This window comes from Oncorhynchus clarkii, unplaced genomic scaffold (genome assembly GCF_045791955.1).
Source record: "Oncorhynchus clarkii lewisi isolate Uvic-CL-2024 unplaced genomic scaffold, UVic_Ocla_1.0 unplaced_contig_8549_pilon_pilon, whole genome shotgun sequence".
Classification (NCBI taxonomy): domain Eukaryota; kingdom Metazoa; phylum Chordata; class Actinopteri; order Salmoniformes; family Salmonidae; genus Oncorhynchus; species Oncorhynchus clarkii.
In genome coordinates, this window is record NW_027261136.1 from 792,501 (window position 1) to 812,272 (window position 19,772).

Sequence of the window (19,772 nt, forward strand, 5' to 3'; positions counted from 1 at the left end):
CACCATTGCCCTCAAATAAAAGTTGACATTCTGTACTGTCGCCTAATATGAAACATTATTTCTCAAATCCAAAATGCTGGAGCATAGCACCACATTTAAAACTGTAATCTTCACTGTCCAAACACATATGGTGTGGACTATGTGTGTCTGGTAAACACATGTGGATCTGGTGAACAGTTATCACTTGTTGACCAACTACAGGAATACTGACCTCAGAGTCTCCAGTTTACAGTGGGGATTCCCCAGTCCATCAGAGAGCAGCTCCACTCCTGAATCCTTCAGGTCATTGTTACTCAGGTCCAGCTCTCTCAGGTGTGAGGGGTTTGACCTCAGAGCTGAGACCAGAGAAGCACAGCCTTCCTCTGTGACTAGACAGCCTGACAGCCTGCAAAGAGTCAAATCATATTAAAATCACACTGATATTCTTTGGTGGTGAAAATAGTGACAGTATATTTTTTCAACATATTCAGATATATCAGTGTCCTGAAACCTTCCATATCTATTCATAAATGAATGTTTCATTATTATAAATGACAAATGATCAAAATATTGCTTGTAGATTAGAAAGTTACAAATATTTGAGGATACCAGATGCCACATTAAAAAGCAGTATCAGTCAAAAGACAGACAGTGAGGTATCAGATTTAGATTGTATTGAGTATACAGTCCACACCATATCTATTTAGACAGTGAGGTATCAGATTTAGATTGTATTGAGTATACAGTCCACACCATATCTATTTAGACAGTGAGGTCTCAGATTTAGATTGTATTGAGTATACAGTCCTCACCATATCTATTTAGACAGTGAGGAATCAGATTTAGATTGTATTGAGTATACAGTCCACACCATATCTATTTAGACAGTGAGGTCTCAGATTTAGATTGTATTGAGTATACAGTCCACACCATATCTATTTAGACAGTGAGGTATCAGATTTAGATTGTATTGAGTATACAGTCCACACCATATCTATTTAGACAGTGAGGTATCAGATTTAGATTGTATTGAGTATACAGTCCACACCATATCTATTTAGACAGTGAGGTATCAGATTTAGATTGTATTGAGTATACAGTCCACACCATATCTATTTAGACAGTGAGGTATCAGATTTAGATTGTATTGAGTATACAGTCCACACCATTTCTATTTAGACAGTGAGGTATCAGATTTAGATTGTATTGAGTATACAGTCCACACCATATCTATTTAGACAGTGAAGCTAACATTTTAAATGTGTCTCTATACTCCAACATTTTGGATTTCAGATCAAATGTTGCATATGAGGTGACAGTTTATAATGTCAACTTTTAGTTGAGGATATTTTAATACATATCTGTTTCACCGTTTAGAAATAAAAGCACTTTATGTATCTAGTCCCCCTATTTGAAGAAGTCTTAAGTATTCTGACCAATTTACTCATAGTGTATTAAAGTAGTCAAAAGTTTAGTATTTGGTTCCAAACTCATTGAACACAATGACTACATCAAGCCAGTGACTGCCATGATTGAGAAAGATAATGAATTCATTATGAATAATAATGAGTGAGAAAGTTACAAAGGCTACAACAAAACATGCTAACCTCTCACCATTACCAATAACAGAGGATACAACAAAACATGCTAACCTCTCACCATTACCAATAACAGAGGCTACAACAAAACATGCTAACCTATCACCATTACCAATAACAGAGACTACAACAAAACATGCTAACCTCTCACCATTACCAATACCAGAGGCTACAACAAAACATGCTAACCTCTCACCATTACCAATAAAAGAGGCTACAATAAAGCATGCTAACCTCTCACCATTACCAATAACAGAGGCTACAACAAAACATGCTAACCTCTCACCATTACCAATAACAGAGGCTACAACAAAACATGCTAACCTCTCACCATTACCAATAACAGAGGCTACAACAAAACATGCTAACCTCTCACCATTACCAATAACAGAGGCTACAACACAACATGCTAACCTCTCACCATTACCAATAACAGAGGCTACAATTAAACATGCTAACCTCTCACCATAACCAATAACAGAGACTACAACAAAACATGCTAACCTCTCACCATTACCAATAACAGAGGCTACAACAAAACATGCTAACCTCTCACCATAACCAATAACAGAGGCTACAATTAAACATGCTAACCTCTCACCATTACCAATAACAGAGGCTACAACAAAACATGCTAACCTCTCACCATTACCAATAACAGAGACTACAACAAAACATGCTAACCTCTCACCATTACCAATAACAGAGGCTACAACAAAACATGCTAACCTCTCACCATAACCAATAACAGAGACTACAACAAAACATGCTAACCTCTCACCATTACCAATAACAGAGGCTACAACAAAACATGCTAACCTCTCACCATAACCAATAACAGAGGGGGTCTGATCTTTGTTCTTCTGTTGTTTTCTCATTCATCATCATTCACGATTCATTCATTATTATTCATAATCGTAAGCTTCACTGTCCAAACACATATGGTGTGGACTATGTGTGTCTGGTAAACACATGTGGATCTGGTGAACAGTTATCACTTGTTGACCAACTACAGGAATACTGACCTCAGAGTCTCCAGTTTACAGTGGGGATTCCCCAGTCCAGCAGAGAGCAGCTTCACTCCTGAATCCTTCAGGTCATTGTAGCTCAGGTCCAGCTCTCTCAGGTGTGAGGGGTTTGACCTCAGAGCTGAGACCAGAGAAGCACAGCCTTCCTCTGTGACTAGACAGCCTGACAGCCTGCAAAGAGTCAAATCATATTAAAACCACACTGATATTCTTTGGTGTTGACAATAGTGTCACAATATTTTTTCAACATACTCAGATACATCAGTGTCCTGAATCCTGCTGTCATGATGTTGGCCTGGGGTTTATGACAGTCATAAATACGTCTCCCCCCTTTTTCCTCTCTCTACCCTACTGATGTGACATATGAAAATGGTTAACATAGAGATTCTGGGAACATCAAAATATGAACCATATTCTGCTAATCCGACCAGTTGAACATATGCGGTGGTACTTAATGAATATGATGTCAGTTCGGTTGTCATCTGAGACATTCTCATCAATGATATAATGACATATAATGACATAAACTTTATAGTTGAAAGTCTACACATCAGAGTTATCGGAGTCACATGGAATTGTTGTTCAATTTAAATATTTGAATATAAAATTATTGGTGAAGATATTAAACATAATTTTTGCTTCCAAATGAGAGATTTGGGTTTTCATAAGGTTAGGGCTCTGCTCAATCAGTGGCCCCTGTGAAGAGACTTGGGCTATAAAACTTTTCAACCACTCCCTTCTCCCTCCACTATAAAAAGCCTTGACGAAAATGTAACCTCCTGTTCCGAGGATGTGAGGACAACGGTCCGATGTCAGAATGGTTCAGATAATAACTACAGAACGAAGCCAACATCAGCGTGAGCTTTGGCTGGAATGGTATGAACTTGGAACTCTTATTCACTACAGAAGTGATACCTTCTAGCCATGAGTTAGCAACAGCAGCTGCAAACGTGGGCTAGAAAAGAACAGACAGAGTATCCGGTCTACCACACAACGACGTTACTACAACGTATTCAATTTACCACCAGAGACATTCTTCAAAGGACTCTGTTGGGCAACACGGCCTTCCATCTACCACCAACTGTCCAAACACATATGGTGTGGACTATGTGTGTCTGGTAAACACATGTGGATCTGGTAAACAGTTATCACTTGTTGACCAACCTCAGGAACACTGACCTCAGAGTCTCCAGTTTAAAGTGGGGATTCCCCAGTCCAGCAGAGAGCAGCTTCACTCCTGAATCCTTCAGGTCATTGTTACTCAGATCCAGCTCTCTCAGGTGTGAGGGGTTTGACCTCAGGGCTGAGACCAGAGAAGCACAGCCTTCCTCTGTGACTCCACAGCCTGACAGCCTGAAAAAAGAGATCATCATGACTTCACAAACACACTGTTAATTTAACACCAGTAGTGTAGAAAGACAATTGCAGATGCATTTGGTTAATTCTCTCAAAACAACATATATGTTCATCTTCAGTCTCCTAGAATTGTATGGTCACAATGTTATACTAATGTGATCACCAATGCACTGAATCAGTAGGTTTTTCAAATTAATATTATATTATAATACATTTTTCTCTAAACTGGATAATGCTTCCTGATGATTAGTTCTGATGTCATTTTTATGTACTCACAGAGCAGCTCTGGAGGCTTTGACCACTGGCAGCAGCCTCAGAAGACCTTCCTCTGATCTGGAGTATTTCTTCAGGTCAAACACATCCAGCTCCTTTTCTGAAGTCAGCAACACAAAGACCAGAGCTGACCACTGTGCAGGTGACAGTTTGGATCTAGAGAGACTTCCTGAGCTCAGGTATCTTTGGATCTCCTCCACTAGAGAATGGTCATTCAGTTCATTCAGACAGTGGAACAGATTGATGCTCCTCTCTGGAGATGGATTCTTCCTGATCTTCTCCTTGATGTACTTGATTGTTTTTTCATGGCTCTGTGAGCTGCTTGTCTTTGTCAGTAGACCTCGTAAGTGCTTCTGATTGGACTCCAGTGAGAGGCCCAGAAGGAAGCGGAGGAAAAGGTCCAGGTTTCCTGTCTCACTTTGTAAGGCTTTATCCACAGCACTCCTGTAGACAGTAAGTTTATGCTTGTCTCTGAACAGCACAGAAATGTTCCTGGACATTGATCGAGGTTTGGCCAATAGATTCTCATTGTTGTTGATGAATGAGAGGAACACATATTGAGCAGCCAGAAACTCCTGAATGCTCAGATGCACGAAGCAGTACACCTTGTCCTGGTACAGACCACATTCCTCTTTAAAGAGCTGTGTGCACAATCCTGAGTACACTGAGGCTTCATTGACATCAATGCCAGCCTCTTTCAGGTCTTCTTCATAGAAAATCAGATTGCCATTCACAAGCTGTTGAAAAGCCAGTTTCCCCAGTGACAGAATGCTCTCTTTATTCCAGTGTGGACCTGTCTCTTCTTTCCCAAGATACTTTTCATTCTTCTGTTTGGTATGAAACCGTACAAGGTGTGTGTACATCTCTGTCAGATTCTTCGGCATCTCTTCTCTCTCATGTTTCAGCATGTGTTCAAGGACTGTTGCAGAAATCCAACAGAAGACTGGAATGTGGCACATGATGTGGAGGCTCCTTGATGTCTTTATGTGTGAGACGATTCTGCTGGCCAGGTCCTCATCACTGAATCTCTTCCTGAAGTACTCTTCCTTCTGTGGGTCATTGAACCCTCGTACCTCTGTCACCTGGTCAACACACCCTGAAGGGATCTTATTGGCTGCTGCAGGTCGGGTAGTTATCCAGAGGAGAGCAGAGGGAAGCAGATTTCCCTTGATGAGATTTGTCAGCAGAACATCCACTGAGGTTGACTCTGTGACGTCACAACAGATCTTGTTCTTCTGGAAGTCTAGGGGCAGTCGGCACTCATCCAGACCATCAAAGATGAACAGAACTTTGTACTTGTTGTAGTTGGAGATTCTTGATTGTTTGGTTTCCTTTGAGAAGTGATTGAGAAGTTCAATCAAAGTGTGTTTGTCCCCTTTCATCACATTCAGGTCCCGAAAAGGGAATGAAAATACAAATTGGAAATCGTGATTTGCTTTTCCTTCAGCCCAGTCCAGAATGAACTTCTGCACTGAGACTGTTTTTCCAATGCCAGCAACTCCCTTTGTCATCACAGTTCTGATAGGTTTGTCTTGTCCAGTTAAGGGTTTGAAGATGTCATTACATTTGATTGCAGTCTCTGGTCTTGCATGTTTCCTGGTTGTTGTCTCAATCTGTCTCAGCTCATGTTCATTATTGACCTCTCCTGTTCCACCCTCTGTGATGTAGAGCTCTGTGTAGATCTTATTGAGAAGTGTTGGGTTTCCTTGTTTAGCGATCCCCTCAAATACACATTGAAACTTCTTCTTTAGATTAGATTTGAGTTCACGTTGGCAAATCACAGCGAGCTCATCTGAATGAAGAAATAACACAGAGGATATTAATATTACGTCTGTTTTAATGTCTACAGTATTGTAGGACTGTTATAAAGTTGTACATTATAATAATGTATTCTCTTAACTGACTGTATACTGTAAATGTTTTCATAATGCATTACAGACTGGTGTGACTGATTTATATTATTATTGATATTATTGATGCTCTCTCTCAACACAACACATCCCTTCTGCTACTTGATGAAATCACTGGGTGTTGTGTTAAGGCAGTATTTTCACGTCCGGATGAAAAGCGTGCCCAAAGTAAACTGCCTGCAACTCAGCCATGAATAATATCTTTATTTCTGAGTTTCTCGCCTGGCGGGTTGAAATATGAATGTCTGTGTTTGTTTACTGGGGTGCTGTCCTCGGATAATAGCATGGTTTGCTTTCGCCGTAAAGCCTTTTGAAATCAGACACAGACGTTGGCTGGATTAACAACAAGTATAGCTTTAATTTGGTGCATTGCCTTTGTGATTTCATGAAAGTTTAATGTTAATAGTAATTTAATTTGTATTTGGCGCTCTGCCATTTCACCGGATGTTGTCGCTAGCGGAACGTCTAGCCGTAACATGTTTTTAAGGCTGCTGCAATATCATTGAGTTACACAGCTACTTTAGCTGTACTTTAGTTAAATGTTATAAAACAGCATTCAACATGAGGCAGACAGATCTTACATTTCTCCAGTGTGTCAGCAAGCTCCTTCTGGTTCATTTTCCTCAGGACATGCAGTGTGATCTTCAAAGCCCCCTCTCTGGCACTGCTCTCCTGCTTCTCATCTTCAGCATCCACCACTACCTTATCCTGCTTCTGACTCTCAAAGACTTCTAGGAGTTCTGGACTAAAAATCCTCTTGAACATCTTCAGCTCGTTCTTCACAAAAGTCATAATATTCTCTTCAAGCATCTGAAATAAATAAAGTAAATAAGTTAAAACTTGATAGGGCTAGGGTCCTTTTTTCAGAATTTCTGCTGAAAGTAAACTGTCTGTCGCCCAGAAGCCAGAATATGCATATAATTGGTATCATTGGATAGAAAACACTTTGAAGTTTCTAGAAATGTTAAAATAATGTCTGAGACTACAACACAATTGATAAGGAAGGCGAAAATCCCCCATAACATATAATTGATAGGTTATGGGTCCTATGTATAAAATATTATAGTTTTTTAAAACATTTTAGGAGGATTTAATTGTTTGACTTGTTTTAACAAAGTTTAGCGGTAGCTTTTTGGATTCATTTCTCTGCTTGTTGAACGAACTGAAATCGTCAACTAGACTGACTTTTTGGTATATAAAGAAGGATTTTATCTAACAGGCTGGGACCCTTTGAATTGCAAACAGAGGAACATTGTCAAAAGTAAGTGATTTATTTAATCTCTGTTTGTGATTTTGTGAAGCTTGTGATGGTTGAAAAAATATGTTGATGTAGGGTGACTTCCTCAGACAATCGCATGGTATGCTTTCGATGTAAAGCATATTATAATTCGGACAATTCTGTTAGAATAACAAGAATTTAAGCTTTTAAATGATATAAGATACTTGAATGTTCAGAAATATTTAAAATTAAAAAAATTTATTTGAATTGCGAGCCTTCGAATTTCACCGGATGTTGTCGACTGGTGTCTCGCTTGTGGGACGCCTAGCCTTAATTAAGCAAGAGAAGAAAGAAGAAATGGTTTCTCTTTAACAGATTAATGAATGATTGACAGATCAACTTTACTTGAGGTAAACAAAAACAAATGTACATAACAGGACCACATACACTGAATATGGAGTCCAGGTCTGTTTGATGACTCTGGGAAGACTGACCACTGAGAATCTCTGACTCTGATCTCTCCTGTTGGTTTCTGTGAACAAAACATGAGATTACATCTCCTCATCCAGGGAGTACACACACACACACACACACACACACACACACACACACACACACACACAGTTTCAACAGACATTCTGGAACTGAGTTCTGTTTCCACCACTGTTCTAACGTTCCATATGCGACACAGTTTCAACAGACATTCTGGAACTGCGTTCTGTTTCCACCACTGTTCTAACGTTCCATATGAGACACAGTTTCAACAGACATTCTGGAAATGAGTTCTGTTTCCACCACTGTTCTAACGTTCCATATGAGACACAGTTTCAACAGACATTCTGGAACTGCGTTCTGTTTCCACCACTGTTCTAACGTTCCATATGAGACACAGTTTCAACAGACATTCTGGAACTGAGTTCTGTTTCCACCACTGTTCTAACGTTCCATATGAGACACAGTTTCAACAGACATTCTGGAACTGAGTTCTGTTTCCACCACTGTTCTAACGTTCCATATGAGACACAGTTTCAACAGACATTCTGGAACTGAGTTCTGTTTCCACCACTGTTCTAACGTTCCATATGAGACACAGTTTCAACAGACATTCTGGAACTGAGTTCTGTTTCCACCACTGTTCTAACGTTCCCTATGAGACACAGTTTCAACAGACATTCTGGAACTGAGTTCTGTTTCCACCACTGTTCTAACGTTCCATATGAGACACAGTTTCAACAGACATTCTGGAACTGCGTTCTGTTTCCACCACTGTTCTAACGTTCCATATGAGACACAGTTTCAACAGACATTCTGGAAATGAGTTCTGTTTCCACCACTGTTCTAACGTTCCATATGAGACACAGTTTCAACAGACATTCTGGAACTGCGTTCTGTTTCCACCACTGTTCTAACGTTCCATATGCGACACAGTTTCAACAGACATTCTGGAAATTAGTTCTGTTTCCACCACTGTTCTAACGTTCCATATGAGACACAGTTTCAACAGACATTCTGGAACTGCGTTCTGTTTCCACCACTGTTCTAACGTTCCATATGCGACACAGTTTCAACAGACATTCTGGAAATGAGTTCTGTTTCCACCACTGTTCTAACGTTCCATATGAGACACAGTTTCAACAGACATTCTGGAACTGCGTTCTGTTTCCACCACTGTTCTAACGTTCCATATGAGACACAGTTTCAACAGACATTCTGGAACTGAGTTCTGTTTCCACCACTGTTCTAACGTTCCATATGAGACACAGTTTCAACAGACATTCTGGAACTGAGTTCTGTTTCCACCACTGTTCTAACGTTCCATATGAGACACAGTTTCAACAGACATTCTGGAACTGAGTTCTGTTTCCACCACTGTCCTAACGTTCCATATGAGACACAGTTTCAACAGACATTCTGGAACTGAGTTCTGTTTCCACCACTGTTCTAACGTTCCATATGAGACACAGTTTCAACAGACATTCTGGAAATGAGTTCTGTTTCCACCACTGTTCTAACGTTCCATATGAGACACAGTTTCAACAGACATTCTGGAACTGCGTTCTGTTTCCACCACTGTTCTAACGTTCCATATGAGACACAGTTTCAACAGACATTCTGGAACTGAGTTCTGTTTCCACCACTGTTCTAACGTTCCATATGAGACACAGTTTCAACAGACATTCTGGAACTGAGTTCTGTTTCCACCACTGTTCTAACGTTCCATATGAGACACAGTTTCAACAGACATTCTGGAACTGAGTTCTGTTTCCACCACTGTTCTAACGTTCCATATGAGACACAGTTTCAACAGACATTCTGGAACTGAGTTCTGTTTCCACCACTGTTCTAACGTTCCCTATGAGACACAGTTTCAACAGACATTCTGGAACTGAGTTCTGTTTCCACCACTGTTCTAACGTTCCATATGAGACACAGTTTCAACAGACATTCTGGAACTGCGTTCTGTTTCCACCACTGTTCTAACGTTCCATATGAGACACAGTTTCAACAGACATTCTGGAAATGAGTTCTGTTTCCACCACTGTTCTAACGTTCCATATGAGACACAGTTTCAACAGACATTCTGGAACTGCGTTCTGTTTCCACCACTGTTCTAACGTTCCATATGCGACACAGTTTCAACAGACATTCTGGAAATTAGTTCTGTTTCCACCACTGTTCTAACGTTCCATATGAGACACAGTTTCAACAGACATTCTGGAACTGCGTTCTGTTTCCACCACTGTTCTAACGTTCCATATGCGACACAGTTTCAACAGACATTCTGGAAATGAGTTCTGTTTCCACCACTGTTCTAACGTTCCATATGAGACACAGTTTCAACAGACATTCTGGAACTGCGTTCTGTTTCCACCACTGTTCTAACGTTCCATATGAGACACAGTTTCAACAGACATTCTGGAACTGAGTTCTGTTTCCACCACTGTTCTAACGTTCCATATGAGACACAGTTTCAACAGACATTCTGGAACTGAGTTCTGTTTCCACCACTGTTCTAACGTTCCATATGAGACACAGTTTCAACAGACATTCTGGAACTGAGTTCTGTTTCCACCACTGTCCTAACGTTCCATATGAGACACAGTTTCAACAGACATTCTGGAACTGAGTTCTGTTTCCACCACTGTTCTAACGTTCCATATGAGACACAGTTTCAACAGACATTCTGGAACTGCGTTCTGTTTCCACCACTGTCCTAACGTTCCATATGAGACACAGTTTCAACAGACATTCTGGAACTGAGTTCTGTTTCCACCACTGTTCTAACGTTCCATATGAGACACAGTTTCAACAGACATTCTGGAACTGAGTTCTGTTTCCACCACTGTTCTAACGTTCCATATGAGACACAGTTTCAACAGACATTCTGGAACTGAGTTCTGTTTCCACCACTGTTCTAACGTTCCATATGCGACACAGTTTCAACAGACATTCTGGAACTGCGTTCTGTTTCCACCACTGTTCTAACGTTCCATATGAGACACAGTTTCAACAGACATTCTGGAAATGAGTTCTGTTTCCACCACTGTTCTAACGTTCCATATGAGACACAGTTTCAACAGACATTCTGGAACTGCGTTCTGTTTCCACCACTGTTCTAACGTTCCATATGAGACACAGTTTCAACAGACATTCTGGAACTGAGTTCTGTTTCCACCACTGTTCTAACGTTCCATATGAGACACAGTTTCAACAGACATTCTGGAACTGAGTTCTGTTTCCACCACTGTTCTAACGTTCCATATGAGACACAGTTTCAACAGACATTCTGGAACTGAGTTCTGTTTCCACCACTGTTCTAACGTTCCATATGAGACACAGTTTCAACAGACATTCTGGAACTGAGTTCTGTTTCCACCACTGTTCTAACGTTCCCTATGAGACACAGTTTCAACAGACATTCTGGAACTGAGTTCTGTTTCCACCACTGTTCTAACGTTCCATATGAGACACAGTTTCAACAGACATTCTGGAACTGCGTCGGCTACAAAGTTACTTTCAATTTCATAATAGGAAATAAAGTAACGGTCACTGGGTGAATTAGTTGTGCATTGCCCGGCTCCCCAGGGGAGCAGAGTTTACACATTTTACACCATTCCATTGGTCCTTAAAATAAATGTCCACCCACCTGTAGCACCGGGCCATGCAAAACAAACTTCCCACTGTCGCAGAGACACAGAGTTCTAATCCCAGACGCGTTTCTTCAAGACATCTCTCTTACATTATTATAAGTTTAGCTGTGTTTTTTGTCTCCAAGATGTGAGTTACTGTAGGACTTTAATAGTTGTAAGCAGGCCTACAAACCCAAAAGGTTTTAATTTGAGAATGTTCATTTGTTTGCCTCAAATATGAAACTGTCTTAAAATATGTGATGATTAATTGAATCAGGTGTGTAAGTGCTGGTAAGAACAAAAGGATTGAGAAATCCTGAGATAAACATAAAACCATATAATTGAAAAGCTCCTCCACCATCTTTACCAGACGTGTTACTGATAACATGTAGGTCTACTGATTAGTTTACACTTTGAAAACTGCTGTCTGTCAGCAACTCAGCTCAAGTAGCAGTTCTACTAACTAGTAATATCTCATTACAGGTATTAATTATCTTATTCTGTCCATTAGAATAGATTATTGTTCAGAAATACTTACTTTATTTTTCATCTGCTAACCATGTGTATGTAACCAATAACATCTGCTAACCATGTGTATGTAACCAATAACATCTGCTAACCATGTGCATGTAACCAATAACATCTGCTAACCCAGTGTATGTGACCAATAACATCTGCTAACCCTGTGTATGTAACCAATAACATCTGCTAACCATGTGTATGTGACCAATTTGATTTATATCTGGGACTAAGTTTGTTTATGTGCTTATGGCTTTATGTTCTGTGTTTGTGACCAGTGAGCTAAGATAAGGCGTGGCTTTACCTAGCATAGACTTACAGATGACCTGGAGCCAGTGGGTTTTACCTAGCATAGACTTACACATGACCTGGAGCCTGTGGGTTTGGCGGCGAATATGTAGTGAGGGCCAGCCAACAACAGCATACAGGTCGCAGTGGTGGGTAGTGTATGGGGCTTTGGTGACAAAACGGATGGCACTGTGATAGACTGCATCCAGTTTGCTGAGTAGAGTGTTGGAGGCTATTTTGTAATTGACATCGCCGAAGTCGAGGATCGGTAGGCTAGTCAGATTTACGAGGGTATGTTTGGCAGCATGAGTGAAGGAGGCTTTGTTGCGAAATAGGAAGCTGATTCTAGATTTAATTTTGGATTGGAGATGCTTAATGTGAGTCTGGAAGGAGAGTTAACAGTCTAACCAGACACCAAGGTATTTGTAGTTGTCCACGTATTCTAAGTCAGAACCGTCCAGAGTAGTCATGCTAGTCGGGTGGGCGGGTGCGGGCAACAATCAGTTGAAGAGCATGCATTCAGTTTTACTTGCATTTAAGAGTAGTTGGAGGCCACGGAAGGAGTGTTGTATGGCATTGAAGCTCGTTTGGAGGTTAGTTAACACAGAGTCCAAGGAAGGGCCAGAAGTATACAGAATGGTGTCGTCTGCGTAGAGGTGGATCAGAGACTCATCAGCAGCAAGAGCAACATCATTGATATATACAGAGAAAAGAGTCGGCCCGAGAATTGAACCCTGTGGCACCCCCATAGAGACTGCCAGAGGTCCGGCCAACAGGCCCTCCGATTTGACACACTGAACTCTATCAGAGAAGTAGTTGGTGAACCAGGCGAGGCCATCATTTGATAAACCAATATTCTGTTGAATGGGAATGGTGTGGTCGTACCCCAACAACAGAATGCTGTGGGCGTATAATGATCATTACAAATATTCTCATAAATAGACCGCTGATTGGTCAGCTCTGCCAAAGAGCCAACATGACATCATGTTCTATGAGGAAATAGCAGCATTTTTTAAACAGTCAGATTGAGAATCAAGTTTGGGGTGGGGTTTTTGAATTTTTTCTCTCCAATTTATGCTATGACCACAAATATGAGTAAAGGACTTGTCAACCACATTATTTGGGTATGAGTTAAGAGAAAACAAACTTTTAAAAGTTAGATTTTTAAAACCTTGTCTGTTTTGTGCCCTGGGATTTGTAGAACCTGTGTTTAACATTTTGAACACAAACACGATATTTGTATCAATACCATGAGGGGTATTTACTCTGTGCCTAGATACCTGGTATGTACCAGGAGTATTTACTCTGTAACTAGATACCTGGTATGTACCAGGAGTATTTACTCTGTAACTAGATACGTGGTATATACCAGGAGTATTTACTCTGTGCCTAGATACCTGGTATGTACCAGGAGTATTTACTCTGTAACTAGATACCTGGTATGTACCAGGAGTATTTACTCTGTAACTAGATACGTGGTATATACCAGGAGTATTTACTCTGTGTGAAGAAATGTCTCCCTTGTTGCATGTAATTGGCATTTGCATGTAATTGCATTTGGTTTTACTAGCGTTTGAGAGCAGTTGGAGGCCACGGAAGGAGTGTTGTATGGCATTGAAGCACGTTTGGAGGTTAGATAGCACAGTGTCCAAGGAAGGGCTAGAAGTATACAGAATGGTGTCGTCTGCGTAGAGGTGGATCAGGGAATCGCCCGCAGCAAGAGCAACATCATTGATATATACAGAGAAAAGAGTCGGCCCGAGGATTGAACCCTGTGGCACCCCCATAGAGACTGCCAGACGACCGAACAACATGCCCTCCGATTTGACACATTGAACTCTGCAAAGTAGTTGGTGAACCAAGCAAGGCAGTCATTAGAAAAACCGAGGCTACTGAGTCTGCCGATAAGAATATGGTGATTGATAGAGTCGAAAGTCTTGGCCAAGACGGCTGCACAGTACTGTCTTTTATCGATGGCGGTTATGATATCGTTTAGTACCTTGAGCGTGGCTGAGGTGCACCCGTGACAGGCTCGGAAACCGGATTGCACACGGAGAAGGTATGGTGGGATTCGAGATGGTCAGTGACCTGTTTGTTAACTTCGTTTTCAAAGACCTTAGATAGGCAGGGCAGGATGGATATAGGTCTGTAACAGTTTGGGTCCAGGGTGTTTCACCTTTTGAAGAGGGGGATGACCACGGCAGCTTTCCAATCCTTCGGGATCTCAGATGATACGAAAGAGAGGTTGAAAAGGCTGGTAATAGGGGTTGCAACAATGGCGGTGGATAGTTTCAGAAATAGATGGTCCAGATTGTGAAGCCCAGCTGATTTGTACGGGTCCAGGTTTGGCAGCTCTTTCAGAACATCTGCTATCTGGATTTGGGTAAAGGAGAAGCTGGGGAGGCTTGGGCGAGTAGCTGCGGGGGTGGCGGAGCTGTTGGCCGGGGTTGGAGTAGCCAGGAGGAAGGCATGGCCAGCCGTTGAGAAATGCTTGTTGAAGTTTTCGATTATCATGGATTTATCGGTGATGACCGTGTTACCTAGCCTCAGTGCAGTGGGCAGCTGGGAGGAGGTGCTCTTGTTCTCCATGGACTTCACAGTGTCCCAGAACTTTTTGGAGTTAGATCTACAGGATGCACATTTCTGCTTGAAAAAGCTGGCCTTTGCTTTCCTGACTGACTGCGTGTATTGGTTCCTGACTTCCCTGAACAGTTGCATATCACGGGGACTATTCGAGGCTATTGCAGTCTGCCACAGGATGTTTTTGTGCTGGTCGAGGGCAGTCAGGTCTGGAGTGAACCAAGGGCTATATCTGTTCTTAGTTCTGCATTTTTTGAACGGAGCATGCTTATCTAAGATGGTGAGGAAGTTACTTTTAAAGAATGACCCGGCATCCTCAACTGACAGGATGAGGTTAATATCCTTCCAGGATACCCGGGCCAGGTCGATAAGAAAGGCCTGCTCGCAGAAGTGTTTTAGGGAGCGTTTGACAGTGATGAGGGGTGGTTGTTTGACCACGGACCCGTAGCGGATACAGGCAATAAGGAAGTGATCACTGAGATCCTGATTGAAGACAGCGGAGGTATATTTGGAGGGCAAGTTGGTCAGGATAATGTCTATGAGGGTGCCCATGTTTACAAATTTAGGGTTGTAGCTGGTGCGTTCCTTGATGATTTGTCTGAGATTGAGGGCATCTAGCTTAGATTGTAGGACTGCCGGGGTGTTAAGCATATCCCAGTTTAGGTCACCTAACAGAAACTAGATGGGGGGCGATCAATTCACAAATGGTGTCCAGGGCACAGCTGGGAGCTGAGGGGGGTTGGTAACAGGCGGCAACAGTGAAATACTTATTTCTGGAGAGATTAATTTCAAAAATTAGAAGTTCGAACTGTTTGGGTTTGGACCTGGAAAGTATGACATTACTTTGCAGGCTATCTCTGCAGTAGAATGCAACTCCTCCCCCTTTGGCAGTTCTATCTTGACGGAAAATGCTATAGTTGAGTATGGAAATCTCTGAATTTTTTGTGTCCTTCCTAAGCCAGAATTCAGAGATGGCAGGGACATCAGGGTTGGCAGAGTGTGCTAAAGCAGTGAGTGAAACAAACTTAGGGAGGAGGCTTCTGATGTTGACAAGCATCACAGAAGTCAACAAATGAGGGGGCCTGGGGACATGCAGGGCCTCGGTTTACCTCCACATCACCCGAGGAACAGAGGAGGAGTAGGATGAGGGTGCGGTTAAAGGCTATCAAAACTGGTCGCCTAGAGCATTGGGGACAAAGAATAAAAGGAGCAGATTTCTGGGCGTGGTAGAATATATTCAGGGCATAATGCGCAGACAGGGGTATGGTGGGGTGCGGGTACAGTGGAGGTAAGCCCAGGCACTGGTGATGATAAGAGAGGTTGTATCTCTGGACATGCTGGTTATAATGGGTGAGGTCACCACATGTGTGGGAGGTGGGACAAAGGAGGTATCAGAGGTGTGAAGAGTGGAACTAGGGGCTCCATTGTAAACTAAAACAATGATAACTAACCTGAACAACAGTATACAAGGCATATTGACATTTGAGAGAGACATACAGCGAGGCATAAAGTAATCCCAGGTGTTGATTGGGAGAGCTAGCTTAAACAACAGGTGCGATAACAACAGCTAATAAGCTAACACAACAACAGCAGGTAAAATGGTGATGACTAGGCTGAGAGGGTCGGATTAACTATACACAGAGCCTGAGTTCGCGGCTGGGGCCGACAGATAAAAAATGTATAAACAGAATGGAGTACCGTGATAATGGACAGTCCAGCAGGCATCAGCTATGTGGCCAAGTGATCATAGTATCCAGCAGGCATCAGCTATGTGGCCAAGTGATCATAGTGTCCAGCAGGCATCAGCTATGTGGCCAAGTGATCATAGTGTCCAGGGGGCAGCAGTAGATGGAACAGGGAAGCCGCCACTACGCTAGCATGCGGGCGACACGGCGTTTAAAGTTAGTAGCAAGGGGCTAGTAGCCAAGTGATCATAGTGTCCAGGGGGCAGCAGTAGATGGAACAGGGAGCCACTACGCTAGCACGCTAGCGACACAGCGTTTAAAGTTAGTAGCCTGGGGGTGGTAGAGGGGTCTGCTCAGACGGAGGCCGGTTGAAGGCATAGCGGATAGAATATTCGGCGGCAGACCAGTCGTGGTGGTGCGGCGGGGCGCCGTGTCGACAGAGAATCCAAGCCAGATGGCGAAAGAGGTATTGTAGAATTTAGTTTGCTAGCCGGGATTTAGCCTGGCTCATGGCTAACTGGTGCTAGCTTCGTGGCAGTGGCGTTAGCCACTATAGCCCATCGGTAGCAGCGGTGATCCGGTGCAAGGGCCAGAGCTTACAGCAAGGATCCGGTGTAGTATTGGGCTCTAGCCGTGTATGAGTGGGGTTCGGGTGAACAGCAGAGTAGGCCCAGGAGGTGGGCCTCAGGGATAGCTTCGGTACTGGGTGCCACGGTGGGTGCAAGCTAGTTGTGAAGATCAGAAGTAGTGGTCCTGGGATTACGAATCCGGTGTTGTTGTGGAGAGACAGTCCGATACTGGTAGACTAGCGAGTATTATCCAGGCTAAAAACAGGGCTGGTATCTGTGCAGAAGGTAAAAGCCGCTAGCAGTAGCTAGCAATGACTAAATAGCTTGTAGCTAATTAGCTGATTAGCTTCTGGTGGTTCTTGAATGTGTTCTAAAATTTAAAATAATAGTGATTCCGTATCACATTGTGTGAGGCAGGTTTACTCCTCAGGTACTGACCAATCGCACCCTCTATAACCACTGTGAGTATTGTTTGACCCTGCTAGTAGTGTATGAACATTTGAACATCTTGAAGAATGATTTGAACTTAGTGGCCATGTTCTCTTATAATCTCTCCCCAGTACAGCCAGAAGAGGACTGGTCATCCCTCAGAGCCTGGTTCCTCTCTACCCAGTACAGCCAGAAGAGGACTGGTCATCCCTCAGAGCCTGGTTCCTCTCTACCCAGTACAGACAGAAGAGGACTGGTCATCCCTCAGAGCCTGGTTCCTCTCTACCCAGTACAGACAGAAGAGGACTGGTCACCCCTCAGAGCCTGGTTCCTCTCTACCCAGTACAGACAGAAGAGGACTGGTCACCCCTCAGAGCCTGGTTCCTCTCTACCCAGTACAGACAGAAGAGGACTGGTCACCCCTCAGAGCCTGGTTCCTCTCTACCCAGTACAGACAGAAGAGGACTGGTCACCCCTCAGAGCCTGGTTCCTCTCTACCCAGTACAGACAGAAGAGGACTGGTCACCCCTCAGAGCCTGGTTCCTCTCTACCCAGTACAGACAGAAGAGGACTGGTCACCCCTCAGAGCCTGGTTCCTCTCTAGGTTTCTTCCTGGGTTCGTAACTTTCTGGGAGTTTTTCTAGCCACCGTGCTTCAACATCCTAACATGATCTCTTCAGCACGAGACGACCGTTACACCCAACAATGTGTTTCTGCCAATGAGCTTCAAATCAGATCACATTGTATTTCTCACATGCGCTGAATAATAATGAGACTATAAGGAGAACCAGTACTGAGTCAATGTGCAGGGTACCAGGTAGTTGAGGTAATAATGAGGCTATAAGGAGAATCAGTACTGAGTCAATGAGCATGGGTACCAGGTAGTTGAGGTAATAATGAGACTATAAGGAGAACCAGTACTGAGTCAATGTGCAGGGTACCAGGTAGTTGAGGTAATAATGAGACTATAAGGAGTACCAGTACTGAGTCAGTGAGCATGGGTACCAGGTAGTTGAGGTAATAATGAGACTATAAGGAGTACCAGTACTGAGTCAATGTGCAGGGTACCAGGTAGTTGAGGTAATAATGATACTATAAGGAGTACCAGTACTGAGTCAATGTGCAGGGTACCAGGTAGTTGAGGTAATAATGAGGCTATAAGGAGTACCAGTACTGAGTCAATGTGCAGGGTACCAGGTAGTTGAGGTAATAATGAGACTATAATTGAGGTAATATCCACATGTAGGTAGGGGTAAAAGTGACTACGCAATCTGGATAGAGTTTACATCTCCACATCCAGGGAGTACACACACACACACACACACACACACACACACACACACACACACACACACACACACACAGGGAGGGAATGTTGTGTTAGTTAAATAATGTTTTAGGACTATGAAAATGGACAAAGGATTAGCCTATGGATTATGAAAACAACAACAATAAATGGGAAAATGGGAGAGGAGAAATGACTAGAGACAGTGTTGTTTAACTCACTGACCAGGACCCATGAGTTCTTCTTACCTTTGTTCAGTAGAAAAGTCTCCCTTTCTAAAGTATATAGGTTGTTCCATAGACCAGTCACTCTTCATGGACACACAGCTGGGAACAGGGGAGGCTGGTCTCTCCTGCTTGATTGGTCTTCAACACAACAGAGACAAACATTACATCTCTCATCTACTCTGAGCTCAGATGGGGAAACAGAAGAAGAGTTTCACAAATAGTAGTAGTAGGTTGTCCCACCCTTGTTTTGTGCGGGATTGTTTTTTGTTACTCTGTTGTATGGTGGTTTTCGTGTGTTTATTCTCCGGACTATTTTGGTACTGTGTTTGGGCTGGTCAATTGTATGCGCTCTGTGTGTTGGCGTGACCGTTTTTGTGCGCCGGAGAATAAATTGACAATCTACTGAACCCTGCTCTCTGCGCCTGATTCCACCCACCACTCCTCGTAAATCGTGACAGAATCCCGCACCAATACAATGGAATCAGCAGGAGCAGCCGCCTCTCCTCTCCCATCGATCGATGGAGGAGAGGGTCCCCCATCACACCAGCGTGCTTCACCGGATTGGTTCGGCCATGGACCAAATGATGGAGAGGATGGATCGATGGGAGAAGAGTGGCCTTCCCACCTCATCTCCAGCACCCCCTCCTTCAGCACCTCCTGTTCCTGCAACCACATCTGGCTCCGGGGCTCTTCGGCT

At 42.9% G+C, this 19,772-nt stretch overlaps 1 protein-coding gene across 1 annotated transcript in view; it reads right to left on the minus strand.

The window, feature by feature from the left end:
• Positions 1-7,889, minus strand: part of LOC139405175 (NLR family CARD domain-containing protein 3-like) — an 11,482-nt gene extending 3,593 nt beyond the window's left edge. The window contains exons 1-6 of the mRNA XM_071147595.1: positions 7,811-7,889; positions 6,726-6,954; positions 4,238-6,026; positions 3,785-3,958; positions 2,603-2,776; positions 212-385 (exon numbers count right to left, since the gene is read on the minus strand). Of these exons, the coding sequence (XP_071003696.1) occupies positions 212-385; positions 2,603-2,776; positions 3,785-3,958; positions 4,238-6,026; positions 6,726-6,954 (2,540 nt within the window). The 5' untranslated portion in view covers positions 7,811-7,889. The remainder of the gene's footprint in view (positions 1-211; positions 386-2,602; positions 2,777-3,784; positions 3,959-4,237; positions 6,027-6,725; positions 6,955-7,810) is intronic.
• Between the last annotated feature and the right edge of the window lie 11,883 nt (positions 7,890-19,772).